The 13,105-nt window shown below is 34.4% G+C and overlaps 1 protein-coding gene across 3 annotated transcripts in view; it reads right to left on the reverse strand.

Moving 5' to 3' along the window:
• IL3RA (interleukin 3 receptor subunit alpha) overlaps positions 1 to 13,105 on the reverse strand; it is a 60,616-nt gene that overhangs the window by 22,876 nt on the left and 24,635 nt on the right. For 2 of the 3 annotated variants that reach the window (XM_031959066.1, XM_031959065.1), the window contains exons 5-8: positions 10,900 to 11,017; positions 10,674 to 10,803; positions 10,401 to 10,582; positions 7,517 to 7,641 (exon numbers count right to left, since the gene is read on the reverse strand). In XM_031959066.1, the coding sequence (XP_031814926.1) occupies positions 7,517 to 7,641; positions 10,401 to 10,582; positions 10,674 to 10,803; positions 10,900 to 11,017 (555 nt within the window). The remainder of the gene's footprint in view (positions 1 to 7,516; positions 7,642 to 10,400; positions 10,583 to 10,673; positions 10,804 to 10,899; positions 11,018 to 13,105) is intronic. The other variant, XM_031959067.1, reaches the window with a different exon arrangement.

Here is a 13,105-nt window from a genome sequence, read left to right on the forward strand (position 1 = left end):
AATAACATCAGGCCTGTTTAAGAAAACCTGACAATAATTTATAGAATTGGTAATATGCCAATTGAAATATCAAAGGTATACTTTACAATGCTAGACAAACTAATAAAAATTCATTTGGAGAAACAAAGATTTGGGAAAAAATGAAACAAAGGTAAAATAGTATTTTTAAATATAAACTATATTTTTTGTGGAATTTGAGGAATTTCTTTATGTTTTTCTTTCAAAATGTGATTTGGAAATTGTCTGGGAGGCAGGATTTTTCTGACTGATTAGCAATGTGACTTTTATCAGCTTTCTAATAATGATTTCTTTTTCCAAGCAGACTTGCTGTCAATTAGTTGTGTCTGACTCTTGTGCCCTCATTTGGATTTTCCTGGCAAAGATATTAGAATAGTTTTCCATTTCCTTCTCCAGTTCATTTTATATATGAGAAAATTGAGGTGAGCAAGGTTAAGTGACTTGTTCAGGGTCACACACTAAAGTTTGAGACAATTTGAACTCAACTGATTCCAGGGTCAGCATTCTATCCACTCTGCTATCTAGCTTCCTTCCAAGCAGAATGATGGTACATTAAAAAAAAAATGTAATGATAGATTTGGCTAAAATTTAAGAGTCAATTGTTTTCTTCAGTAGCAATTTCTACCTATTTTATCCACTATACTTAGGGGCCTCTTGGACCAAATAGAACAAGTCAAAACTTTCTTCCTCTTAAGAGCATTCCTCCACCTCTAAATTCTATCACCAATCTAGGAAATCCTAGAAAGCTGCTAAACACATTATTCTTGAATTTTTCCTCATGTTTTCCATATCCAATTTCTTCAATCATTTAGAATCATGTTCATTATCTCCTTTCCTATCTGCTAAGTTATGGGATTCTGCTGAAACGGAGTATGGCAGCCACCTCGACCTTTGTTGCACAATAAGTTTTCTGCCACATTGCAGAAATGCCTTTGTTGAGCAAGGAGCAATGATTTGTGATCATGGGAATGGGTGTAAGCCGAGGATCACAGCTCATGAGCAGGGATATCTTGACAAAGTCTCTCGCCTGTGAGTGAGTTGCTAAATTGTTGGATTGGCTCTCCTCCCATTGGGAGATACCATGTATATGCAAAGCCCATGAGTTGCTTCTCTGAATGGAGATTGGGGATTGCCTACTGTTCATGTGCTGATCACGCTTGCAAAAATGTATATCAACAAGACTGAATGGCATAATAAACTAGTGCTCTTTTCACACTCTATGAGTCTCCCTCCTCATTCATCTCACCTCTGAGATCAAAGAGCTCATGTGCTTGGAGCTCTTAAAAGATGGCTGCAACACCTTTCCTCATGTATAGCTTCTGTAAAATCCAGTTTAGAGTCTTTCCTAAAAGAAGTTTCTATTCTGAACATGTGATTTAATTGTGAGTCATTCTAGAAACTACTTCTCTATTTACATTGCTTAAGGTTGAATTTATTGGCCATTTTTTTGTTTTATTTTTGTTTTTCACTCACGTTGCCTTATTCATTGAGCTTTCTGTGTAAGATGTCAGGGTTTGTTTTTCCCTCTTGTATGAATTGTTGCTAGACATATTTACCATATCCTTTTTAATTTTGCAATTGTGCATCTGACCAATACAGAATGTTACACTGATCCTTATTAGATTTCATTTTATTAGTTTCAGCCCACAATTTTAGCCTATGAGATTTTCTTGAATTCTGTCTCTGTTGCCCAACATGTTAGTGTCATGTCATCTAAAAATTTGATAACCATGATATCTATGTCTTTCCCCAAGATGGGAACAGAAGGAAGAAAGCTGCCAGTATAAGTCTTACTAAGGTGATGGCAACACTAAAACAGAATTACACTCATCAGTGCATTTCACTACTGTTTACTAATCAACTGGATGTAATGATTTATTCAACAACATAAATATAAATCCTTCTAGGGCCAAACCATCAACCTTATTGCTAAAGATTCTATTAAGCATGTCTTTTACCCAAGTGTCTCCTTTTACAGTAGTGTTTTGGTAAATATGAATTTATGCTAGTAAACATGGGATACTTGCTTGAGTTTTTGGGGAATTTGGGAATCAGTTCCAGTAGCAAAATGATGGCTATTGTCTCTAGTGGGTATTTATAGGTCTTGTTTAAAGGCATTTCTCAGTTACATTTAAGTTTTGATTAGTGATCATTTCATTAATTTTATGAGGAATGGAAATTATCAACCAAAGCTTTTGTTTCCTAATGTCATTAGTATATATTTATTAGTTATTTACTAGATTTGGGGAAACTCATACAAACATAACATTGAAACATGAAGCAATTTATATACAAGTGCTGCTCTTATTATAGGAAAACAATTTACACAGTAACTACTTAATCATAAAATGGAGTCTTAAAATAAAATGGATTTGCACATGCTAAATTAATGTACTTTTTCCTACCACAGGATCTCCAGAGACTGAGTTTACTCTCATTCTTAGGGTTCCAGGGAAAAATCTGGAGAGAATGGGTTTCTAATATTATTCATGAACCTCCACCAATGTACTTCTTTTTGATTATCAATATTTAGACTTCAATGAACTTTAAAAAAATGTATTTACTGAGGTAGTATAATAAGAATGACTAGTACAAAACATTCAGTACTACCTTCCCACTTCCTCTCCCCTCAAAAATAATGTGGTGAACATTCTCCCTTTAAAAGAGTAGGCTTCAATGTAAAGTACAACAATAATGAAAAAGGGGGTCACCCATAACTCTGGATTACTGGAAAAAATTTTCCCCTTTTCATAAAGTCATCATAAAGTTCCCCTTAAGTATAGCTCTCTACTATTTTCTAAAGATCCTTGCTTTTGAAGAACTCTCAGTCAAGCACTTTTCTCTGTCACAAAGTGTCTCCCTCCTTGAAACTTCCTATCATTTCCACATTGTTCTTCAGCCCTTTCCTTTTTCATTTGATATCTTTGTTCTCACAGTCACTGCTACCACTTCTGGTTGTTAAACTAACCTCTGGATCTCCCATATTCAAATGGTTACTGAAGGGGAAGGAGAGAGGAGAATGAGAGATTAAAAAAAAATCTTCTCTTCCCTTCCCCTGCAAGAGATTTCCTCTCAGAAATTTGGCTTGGATTCTTCAACTACTAAATTGGTATGCCATAGAGATTTGTGATTTTGCCTCTTTTTTTTTTTTTTTTTTTTGGCTTTGTCTGCACTGAGGCAATTAGGGTTAAATGAATTGATCAGGGTCATATAACTAGTGTTAATTAAGTGTCTGAAGTTGGAGTTGAACTCAAGTTTTCCTGACTTTAGGGCTGACTATCTTTCCACTGCACCATCTAGGTCATCTAATGGCTTTGATTTTGAACAAAGTACATACACAAAGATATACAAAGCAAGTACATAAAGGAATGTGTACCTGCAAATCAGGGAATTAGGTAAGACCTCAGGTAAGACTGGTGGCACTTGGGCTGTACTCTGAAAAAAGTGGATTTTTCACTAGGCAAAGTAGAGGGAATAGGATCTTAGCAAACATCAGAGGAAAGAGGTAGAATATTGTGTGTATTTGGCTCAGCAAATAGGTCAGTTGGACTGAGATAGATCTCACATAAAAGGAGGAATATAAAGACAAGTATGAAATAAGGAGAAGTAAGTGGGTGACTTATTAGCAATATAGAATCATAGATTTGGAGCTGGAGGGGATTTTTTTATTTAAAAAAATTTTTAGATAGCATTTTATTTTTCCAAATACATGCAAAGATAGTTTTAAACATTGACCTTTGCAAAATCTTATGTTGCAAATTTTTCTTTCTCTGCCCTTCTCCTCCCTCCCCTAGAGAGTAAGCAATCAGATATAAGTATCTGCACATAATCTGCACATAAACGTGTGCAATTTTTAAAACACATTTCTATATTTGTGATGCTATGCAAGAAAAATTAGAGCAAAAGGAAAACAATCATAAGAATGAAAGGGAAAAAAGCAAACAAACAACAAAAACAAAAGGTGAAAATATTATGCTTAGATCCATTTTCAGTTTCTATAATTCTCTTTCTAGATTCAGATGGCACTTTCTATCACAAGTCTATTGGAATTGTCTTGAATCACATCATTGTTGAAAAGAGCCAAGTCCATCACAAGTAATCATCACATGATCTTGTTACTGTATATAGTGTTCTCTTGGTTCTGCTCACTTATCAGTTCATGTAAATCTTTCTAGGCTTTTCTGAAATCAGCCTGCTCATCATTTCTTATAGAACAATAACATTCCATTATATTCATATACTAGAACTTATTCAGCCATTCTTTAGCTGATGAACATTCACTCAATTTCCAGTTCCTTGTCACTATAAAACATTTTTGCACATGTGGGTTCTTTCCCCTCTTTTATGATCTCTTTGGAATACAGATCCAGTAGAGACAATGCTAGATCAAAGGATATACACAGTTTTATAGCCCTTTGGGCATAGTTCCAAATTGTTCCCTGGAGGGGATTTTTGAGAAGATTCAGCTCACCCCACTTTCACTCCGTTTTGCAGATGTGGAAACTGAGGCTCAGAGAGGTTAAGTAATTTTTCCACACACACAGTCAATAAATGTCAGAGGCAGAATTCAAGAAGACAAAATTTGAGTCTAAGACCAGCACTTTAACCACTATGACATATTACTTCTTAAGGTAAGTCTTTAAATGCCAACTTAAAAGTTTTGTATTTTATTCTAGAAGTGATAGGGATGTTCTAAAGATTTTTTTATGCTTTTCTTTTTTATTATTATTATAGCTTTTTATTTACAAAACATATGCATGGGTAATTTTTCAACATTGATCCTTGAAAAACCTTCTGTTCCAGCTTTTCCCCTCCTTCTTCTCCTTCCCCAGATGGCAGGTAGTCCAATACATGTCAAATATGCTAAAGTATATGTTAAATCCAATATATGTATACATATTTATACAATTATCTTGCTGCACAGCTCTAAAGATTTTTGAACAAGAAAATGACATTATCAGACTTGAACATTAAGCATATCAATTCAGGAACAGTGAAGAGCATAGACTGAAGAGAAGTGGAAAAATGAAAGAAGAAATATCATTTAGAAGGCAATTTCAATAGGCCTGGTGAAAGGGCACAAAGAACTAAGCTAGAATAAGCTATATGAATAAATAGAAGGGGATAGATGAGAGATATGTAGTGGGGGCAGGAAAGACTTGGCAATTAATTGGATTGGGGGAATAGAAGGAGTGAAAATGAAAGAATGACTGTGAGGTTACAATTCTGGGTGACTAGAAGGATTCCTCCCTACAAAAGATTTGGAGAAAAACATGAATCCCATTTTAGAAACCTTAACTTTGAGATATCGATGAGATATCTAAGTATCTAATAGGAAGTAAATAACATGGAATATTAACTCAAGAGAGATAAATAGTTAAAGGATATGAATAGATAATTTTCAGATGAAGAAATTAAAACCATTTCTAGTCATATGAAAAAAATGCTTTAAATCACTATTAATCAGAGAAATTCAAATTAAAACAACTCTGAGGTACTACTATACACCTCTAAGATTGGCCAAGATGACAGGAAAAGATAATGACAAATGTTGGAGGGGATGTAGGAAAATTGGGACACTGATACATTGTTGATGGAGTTGTGAACTGATCTAACTATTCTGGAAAGCAATTTGAAACTTTGCCCAAAGGTCTATCAGACTGGACATACCCTTTGATCCAGCAGTGTCTCTACTGGGTCTGTATCTCAAAGAGATCATAAAAAAGCGAAAAGGACCCACATGTACAAAAATGTTTATAGCAGCCCTTTTTGTAGTGGCAAGGAATTGTAAAATGAGTGAATGCCCATTAGTTAGAGAATTAGCTGAATAAGTTATGGTATATGAATGTTATGAAATATTATTGTTCTATAAGAAACGATCAGCAGGATGATTTCAGAAAGGTTTGGAGAGACTTACATGAACTGATGCTAAGTGAAGTGAGTAGAACCAAGAGAATAGTGTATATAGCAACAACAAAATTATGTGATGATAGCAATTATGATTGGCGGGGCATTTTTCAACAATGAGGTGATTCAGGCCTGTTCCAGTGGTTTTGTGATAGAGGGAGCCATTGGCTAATAGTATTTTCACATTTTTTGGTTTTTGTGTGTTTGCCTTTTGTTTTCCTTCTCATTTTTTCTTTTTTGATCTGATTTTTCTTGTGCAGCATGATAATTGTAGAAATATGTATAGAAGAATTGCACACATTTAACATATATTGGATTATTTGCCATCTAGGGAAAGGGGTTGGGGGGAGCGAGGAAGAAAAAAATTTGGAAACAAGGTTTTTGCAAGGGTGAATATTGAAAACTATGCATATGTTTTGAAAATAAAAAGCTTTAAAACATTTCTAAAAGTACTGTATAAGTGCAAACAAAAGGAATATTTGGGACTAGATATATAGAATTGAGATATATAGAAATGATAGTTGAACATATGGGAGTTGATGAGGTTATCAAGAGAGAGGGTTTGGAAAGAGATAAATGAAGAGGACACACAATACAATCTTGAGAAAACCATATTTGGTCCTTAAGGATGATGATCCAACAAAGGAGACTAAGGTAGGAAAGGTAGATAGGTAGATAGGACACATAGATAGGACAAAGATCAGGAGAAAGAAGTATCCCACAAATAAATGGAAGGGAAAGCATCCTGGAGGAAATCAAAAGCTGCACTTCTAGAAGTTAACTAGAAAGATAGAACACAGAAAAAGTCATTGGATTTGTTTGGTAAGAGATCATTGGTAACTTTGGAAAGAACTGTTTTAGTATAGTGGTGGGGTTGGAAACCAAATATTAAAGGGATGTTAGATGAAGAGAAGTTGAGGAAATGAGGCTATATTTTTGGAGTTTTATTGTGAAATGAATAAAATTTCTAGGAGGATAGCTTGGTAGGGTCAAGTGAAGGGTATTGTTATTTTAAGTCCTAAAGAGACCGAGGCATTTTTGTAGGTGGCAGGGAAAGAGCCAGTGGATAATAAGAAATTGATCATGAGAGAAAAATAAGAAATGATTGAAGGGGCAAAATCCTGTAGGACACAAGTGAGGAGAGAAATCAAGGGCAAGAGTTGCGAAGTTAGCCTTGGCAAGAAGAAAAACCACATCATCAGACAGACTGAAGTAAATGAAGTGAAAATGGTTTGAAGTGATAGCAAAGAGGGATTGTGCCTTGTTATTTATGAAGGTGACAATAACATTTTTACATTATTTTTTTCTTGTTGGAGTATTCTTTCATATTGTCTAATAATTAATTTTTCATTGTTGATGTCTGGTTTTCAAATAAAAAAGAGACAGAAGACCATTCTTGTACCTTAGAGAAGAGGAAATAACAGGAAAAAGAAGGCAATGTCATTTAGATTGGAGCAAGTCTCAGAGTAACAGAATTACTCTGATAAGAAAGAAGTAGTTGGATTGAGGAAAATGAATGCTTCAGCACATACAATGTGTGTAAGGAGCATAGGTCATGAAGAGTGATTTAAGAAGAGAAAAAAAAAATTACCTTTTGAATTTGAAGTTGATAGTCAAAGTTTTTTTTCTCCAATTGTATTGTTTTGGGTGTCTGCCACTGCAGACTACAATTAAGATCTTTGCAGTATATGGTGACATTTGGTGGTTTAAATATTTCTGGAATAGAAACATAGCCATTGTGATAATAGAGAAGTCAATGTTTTCCTTACCTTGGAAAGTATCTGCTTACCACAGTCTCTAAGGATGGAAAGTAGACTTGTGATTTCATTGGTATAGGGAATTAGCAAGCAAGGAACCTCAATCTACCAATGTAAACTGGTACATTCTTTGCAACCTGTACAACTGTGGAAGAAAATTTAATTGTTTGGGTGTTGAGTTAAAATATTATATATATACACACACACATATATATATATACTTGCTTTAAATATATATATTATAAACTATGATACAAATAATATATAATATAGTTACATAGTTTAAAATATATATGAAATTATATAACATACAAGCATATTTATCTATCTATCTAGAAGTATGTATATATAAATATATATGTTCAAGAAACATACAAATATATGAATATGTTAAGCAAAATATATAAATGCTACACAAAATGACTAAGGGGAGAAGATTTAGATTTAACGGTGGGAATCTAAACATACAATTCAGCTAGTTTTAAGATTCAATGCAGAAAGATACAATTCAAAATAAAGTGCACTCTAGATTTTAGCTGTTTGTCCTGATCTTAGGATGTGCTATTGTACACATAAGATCCAGCCTTAGTTTGGCTGTCTCTGCCAGGATGGTAGGCTATCATAAGTAGCACATTTTAAAAAATTTGACAAGCATTTATTAAGTGCCTATTCTGTAAGTGCCCTTCATTTGGGGAATATATAAACAAACTGAGGCACATGACTATAATGAATTATTATTGTGCTTCAAAAAATAAATAATAATAATAATAATACATGATAATATATTTTTAAATGATCTGAAGAATATAGAGAAACATGTAGAAACAATATAGAAAGTTATGTAAACTGATGTAGAATGAAGTAAACAGAATCAGGAATCAATCACAAACATTTATTAAGCATTTATTATATTCCAGGCATTGTGCTAAGCACTATAAATAATAAAAGCTACAACAGTCCCTGCCATCAACAGGTTTATATTCTAATAAAGATCACACATACATACACACACACAGATATGAAAGTGCATGTATATGTGTATGTGTATGGAAAGAGACAGAGAAAGAGAGAGAAGATATCTTGTTATCTCTCTTACAGAGGGGAGGCATTAGCACCTGGCAGAATGGAAACAATTTCCTGTAGAGGGTGACCGCAGCACTGAGTTGAAGTGGGGGAGGCTAGGTGGAACATTGGCTAAAGCCCCGGTCTTGGACAAGGAGCATCTAAATTAAAATCTGCTCTTAGACACTCTGATCCTGGGCAAGTCACTAAACTCCAAATAGTGTCAAAATATAAAGCAAAACAAAAACTGAATCAACAAAAACAATAAAAAACAACAGCAACAAAACTGAGTTGAAGGAAACTAAGTATTCCAAGAGTTCAAAATAAACAGAGAAAGCATTTTAATGTTCATGTATGTTGATGTTACACATACATATAGTGAGATAGAAATGGTAGGTAATGGTCACATACTTGAAAATTAACAAGCTATTCTAATGTACCAGTCATGAGTATGCTAGGTAAAAAAGGAGGTCTTCCTGGGTGGATAGAATTTCTTGGTATTAAGTAATCATATCTTATATAAGTTGATAAGTTCCTGTGTGGATAGAATTTCTTTGGTATTAAGTAATCATACCTTATATTACCACTTATGCTGACTGTTTCTGTTGATGATTTTATCTCCCCCCCCCCTTTTCCTTTGTGATTAAGATACCTTATCTAACTAGCCTATATCATGCAAGATAACAACAAAATAATCCCTATGCAGTGACAAAGCCAGACCTGTAATATTCTGAGTCAACAAATTCATCCTTGGAAGGTCTTAACATGAAACTTGACTGATTATTATCTCACTCTTCTTTGGACAAATCTTTCTTTGCCATTCTCTTCTTCTTGCCTTTTAATCCTTACCTAAACAAATGTTATAAAACCCAATTTACTTATAATAAAACCTATCTCCTTTGTTTACAGAATATCCAAAGGTTTCCTCTTCCTTGAATTCACAGTACCCATTCACAACTATCTGTATTTCCCATAGACTATTTTTTTCTTTCCTTTTTTTTTTTTAAGATAGCATTTTCTCTCCCTCCTTTTTCCAGTTACATGTTATGAACATTTTTAGCATTTATAAAATTGATTATTCAAAGTTTTCTTCAGGCTTGGAGTCAGGAAGATTCATCTTCCAGAGTTCAAATCTGGCCTAGTTATATGAACCCTGCTTGCCTCAGTTTTCTCATTTATAAAATGAACTGGAGAAGGAAATGAATTAGTATATTTGTCAAGAAAAATTCAAATGGTGTCACAAAGAGATGGATATGATTGAAACTACTTAACCACAAGAACATAAGTTGTGTTGTTTAGTTTTTGCTGAACTACTTTCCTCATCCCTCCACATTATCATTTAAAATTTTTGTTACAGGAGATTGGTCCTTTGGGAAGGAGGGGTAGGGAAAAACATATCTGGAAGTGAAGGTGTTATAGTTGTAAAAACTTTCAAGACAGATTATGTTAAATAATAATAAAAAAAGAAACAGTTGGTGTACTGATGATGAAGACACATTTTATCTCAGTTGAACAAAGCACAGGCTGGAAAAAGAGCCACTTGAAGTACATTTTATGAGGTGTTACAGAGCCAAACCATTTATTCAATTATTATAAATAAAAACATGATCTATGTCTCACTAGCACAAACATGTAAGAAACATAAATTATTCTTACCAATATCCCATAGTGAAATGTTGTCATCAGTACACTGGACTTCCCTTCCATTGCTAGTTCCAGTCACTAGGAAGTGATATGGGTAAGGGTTTGGGAATTCTGAGAGGTTATCAAAATGACATCTAACATGTCTGCCTTCAGACTCTGTCTTGTAATTTCGACATTCTCTACCCACAAAAGTCCTGAAATAGCCAAAGTATCGCTGTGAAAAATCCAAAAAAACTTTTTATATGATAGAATTGTAAAGGGATTTCCCTCTAAGCCAAAACCTACCGTGGGGATTGTGAGTAAAAAAATTGATAATGGATATCTCCTGGAGTTTTTCTCACTGTCCATTTGCAGTCCATGAAATTTGCATCATGAATCTCACAGGATACATTTTCTTTAGTGGTCCCTTCTTCTCCTAGGAAGATAGAAGTGAAAGAAAATATTTTATTTTCTTTAGTTTTGAGTGTGATGAGAAATCAAAAAAACTATGTTCAACATGATGTTATATCACCTCTTTGGGGAAGACGGACTGTTTTTGAAAATCTTTTCCCAGCGAATCCCTCAATTACAAAGTCTACCCCTTGGCACCAGCTATAGAAACCTTTTATGTTGCACTTGTTGTTTTTTGCCTAAAAACAAAAACAAAAACATCTCATAATCATTAGCTAATTGATCCTGAAATAGGCTAAACAAAAAGTTTAAATTAAACTAAATAAGATCTCTAAGATCTCTTCTATTTACGATATGCTACAATACTCTATAAGTGTTGAGAATCATTCTCAGTCATTTTGCTTTCCAGAATTCTCCATGTTATACTAGAAAGATAGTAAGACTTGGAAGTCAAAATGTGTGGTCTAGAGTTCTGGCATAATCATTTAGTAGGTATATGACCTACTAAAGTCATATACTTTATATGACTTTATATGACAAGACTTTATATGGCAAGAAGAAATAAAGGAATAAGCACTTATATAGCTCTTATCTGAGGTCAAATTTGAACTCAAGTCCTCCTGACTCCAGGGTAGATGCTCTCTCCATTAGAGTCATCTAGTTACCCCTACAAAGGACTATTTTCAAGATAGAATGATTTGATTGTGTATAAAGTACTTTTTCTATCATAACTCAATGTGGAAACTATTTGTGACTTGGAAAAATAAATTCTTACTATCCAAGTTCCTGGCATTATCAAATGATTTGACATCAGAGATAGAAATGATTTTGTCAATGGAAATGATATTTTATAAAACATGGATTACTATTTATTCTACTTATGTACCCTAAAAATCTTTGGACCTTCCCTTTTGGCTCAATAGCCTAAACCTACACATGGAATATCTCCAATTAGAATGTGAGCTTCCTGAGAGCAGGAACTGCCATTCTTTTCTATGTGTACTCCTGGATTTTTACAACTATACTTTGAACATAATAAGCACCTAATGTTTTTAATCTGTAACTTACAGTCTTAGTGAGTTTTCTTGAAATCAAATGACTTGACCAGAATCACCTAGCCAGTATGTATTGTAAATCAGGACTTGAACTTGGAATCTTTCTGTCTCCAGAGCTAGCTCTCGTTTAAATAAAAACAAAAGTTTAAACAGAAGGGACAAACTATCTTTCTCCCCTTGCAGGTGCTGATTGAAGCAAGAAGTTCTGCAGTTGCTGCTGATGGAAGTGGAACTAGGGAATTGGGTTGGGAAAAGGGCAGGAAGAGGAAGAGCTAAAAGAAGCTGCTGCATCCCATCCCACTAAATGTCTATGAGCACATGGAGCCTCCATTTCTTTTATGTTTATTCTTTACTAATTTTAGGTAAAGGAGTAGCCTGAAATGAAATTGTCTAGACAGTGACTGTAATTTAAGGAGAGGTCCTCAATATCATTAAAGCCGTGTATTCAATCACTGATGGATGTTTATGTCTTCAGGGGCTGTGATCCTTGTGTCTTTGAGCTGAATGGCAGCTGTACTTTCCTTGAAGGTAGCTGGGAATCAGCAAAATTCACAAATGGAACTCAGAGAGGGAGATCCCAAATTAGGATAAAGTGACATAAGGAATTCAGCTCCTCCAGAAGGCCATATTTTTTTTTTCAAGTTAGATCAATTTGATGAATTGGGTGTCTTGTCAGGCACACTTATTTATTTATTTACTCATTTATTCATTCATTCTTCCATCCATCCACCCATCCATTTATTTCTTTGTTTAGTAATCAGGGCTGGCGGCCTGAGATTTGAAAAGAATCTTTTGTTCTTTGACCCTTTGCTTTCCGCTGTTATCTTCCTTTCTAGAATGGAAACTCTTTGGAGGCAGGGACTGCACTGAGTGGGAAATACCCTACTCTGTCAAGAATTTGATTTCTTACTTCATTTTTTAGAAGTTGCATCTTAGAAACCCCAGCCAGTGGGGAAAGGAGATAGGAGGTTGGGGAGGGGAACAAAAAAGGAAATGCCCTTTGCCTGTATGTGTCTCTCTCTAAAATCATGCTTTGTGTGTCAGAGACTATGCATCCTTTCTCATGAGAAAGAAAGAAACTTTTTCCTACATTCATATTTAGATTTTTGACTGCTATAGTGGATCCCTACTGTTCCTCACACTGGCAATTCATATTCAAATAGCCAATACCAAGTTGAAAGTGTGATGAGCTATGATGTAAAACCACCAGTGAAGGGAGACAGGGATAGGGGATGCTTGTTTTAGGGAAAGACAGAGGAAGGATTTGTTACT

This window comes from Sarcophilus harrisii, chromosome 3 (assembly GCF_902635505.1).
Source record: "Sarcophilus harrisii chromosome 3, mSarHar1.11, whole genome shotgun sequence".
NCBI lineage: Eukaryota > Metazoa > Chordata > Mammalia > Dasyuromorphia > Dasyuridae > Sarcophilus > Sarcophilus harrisii.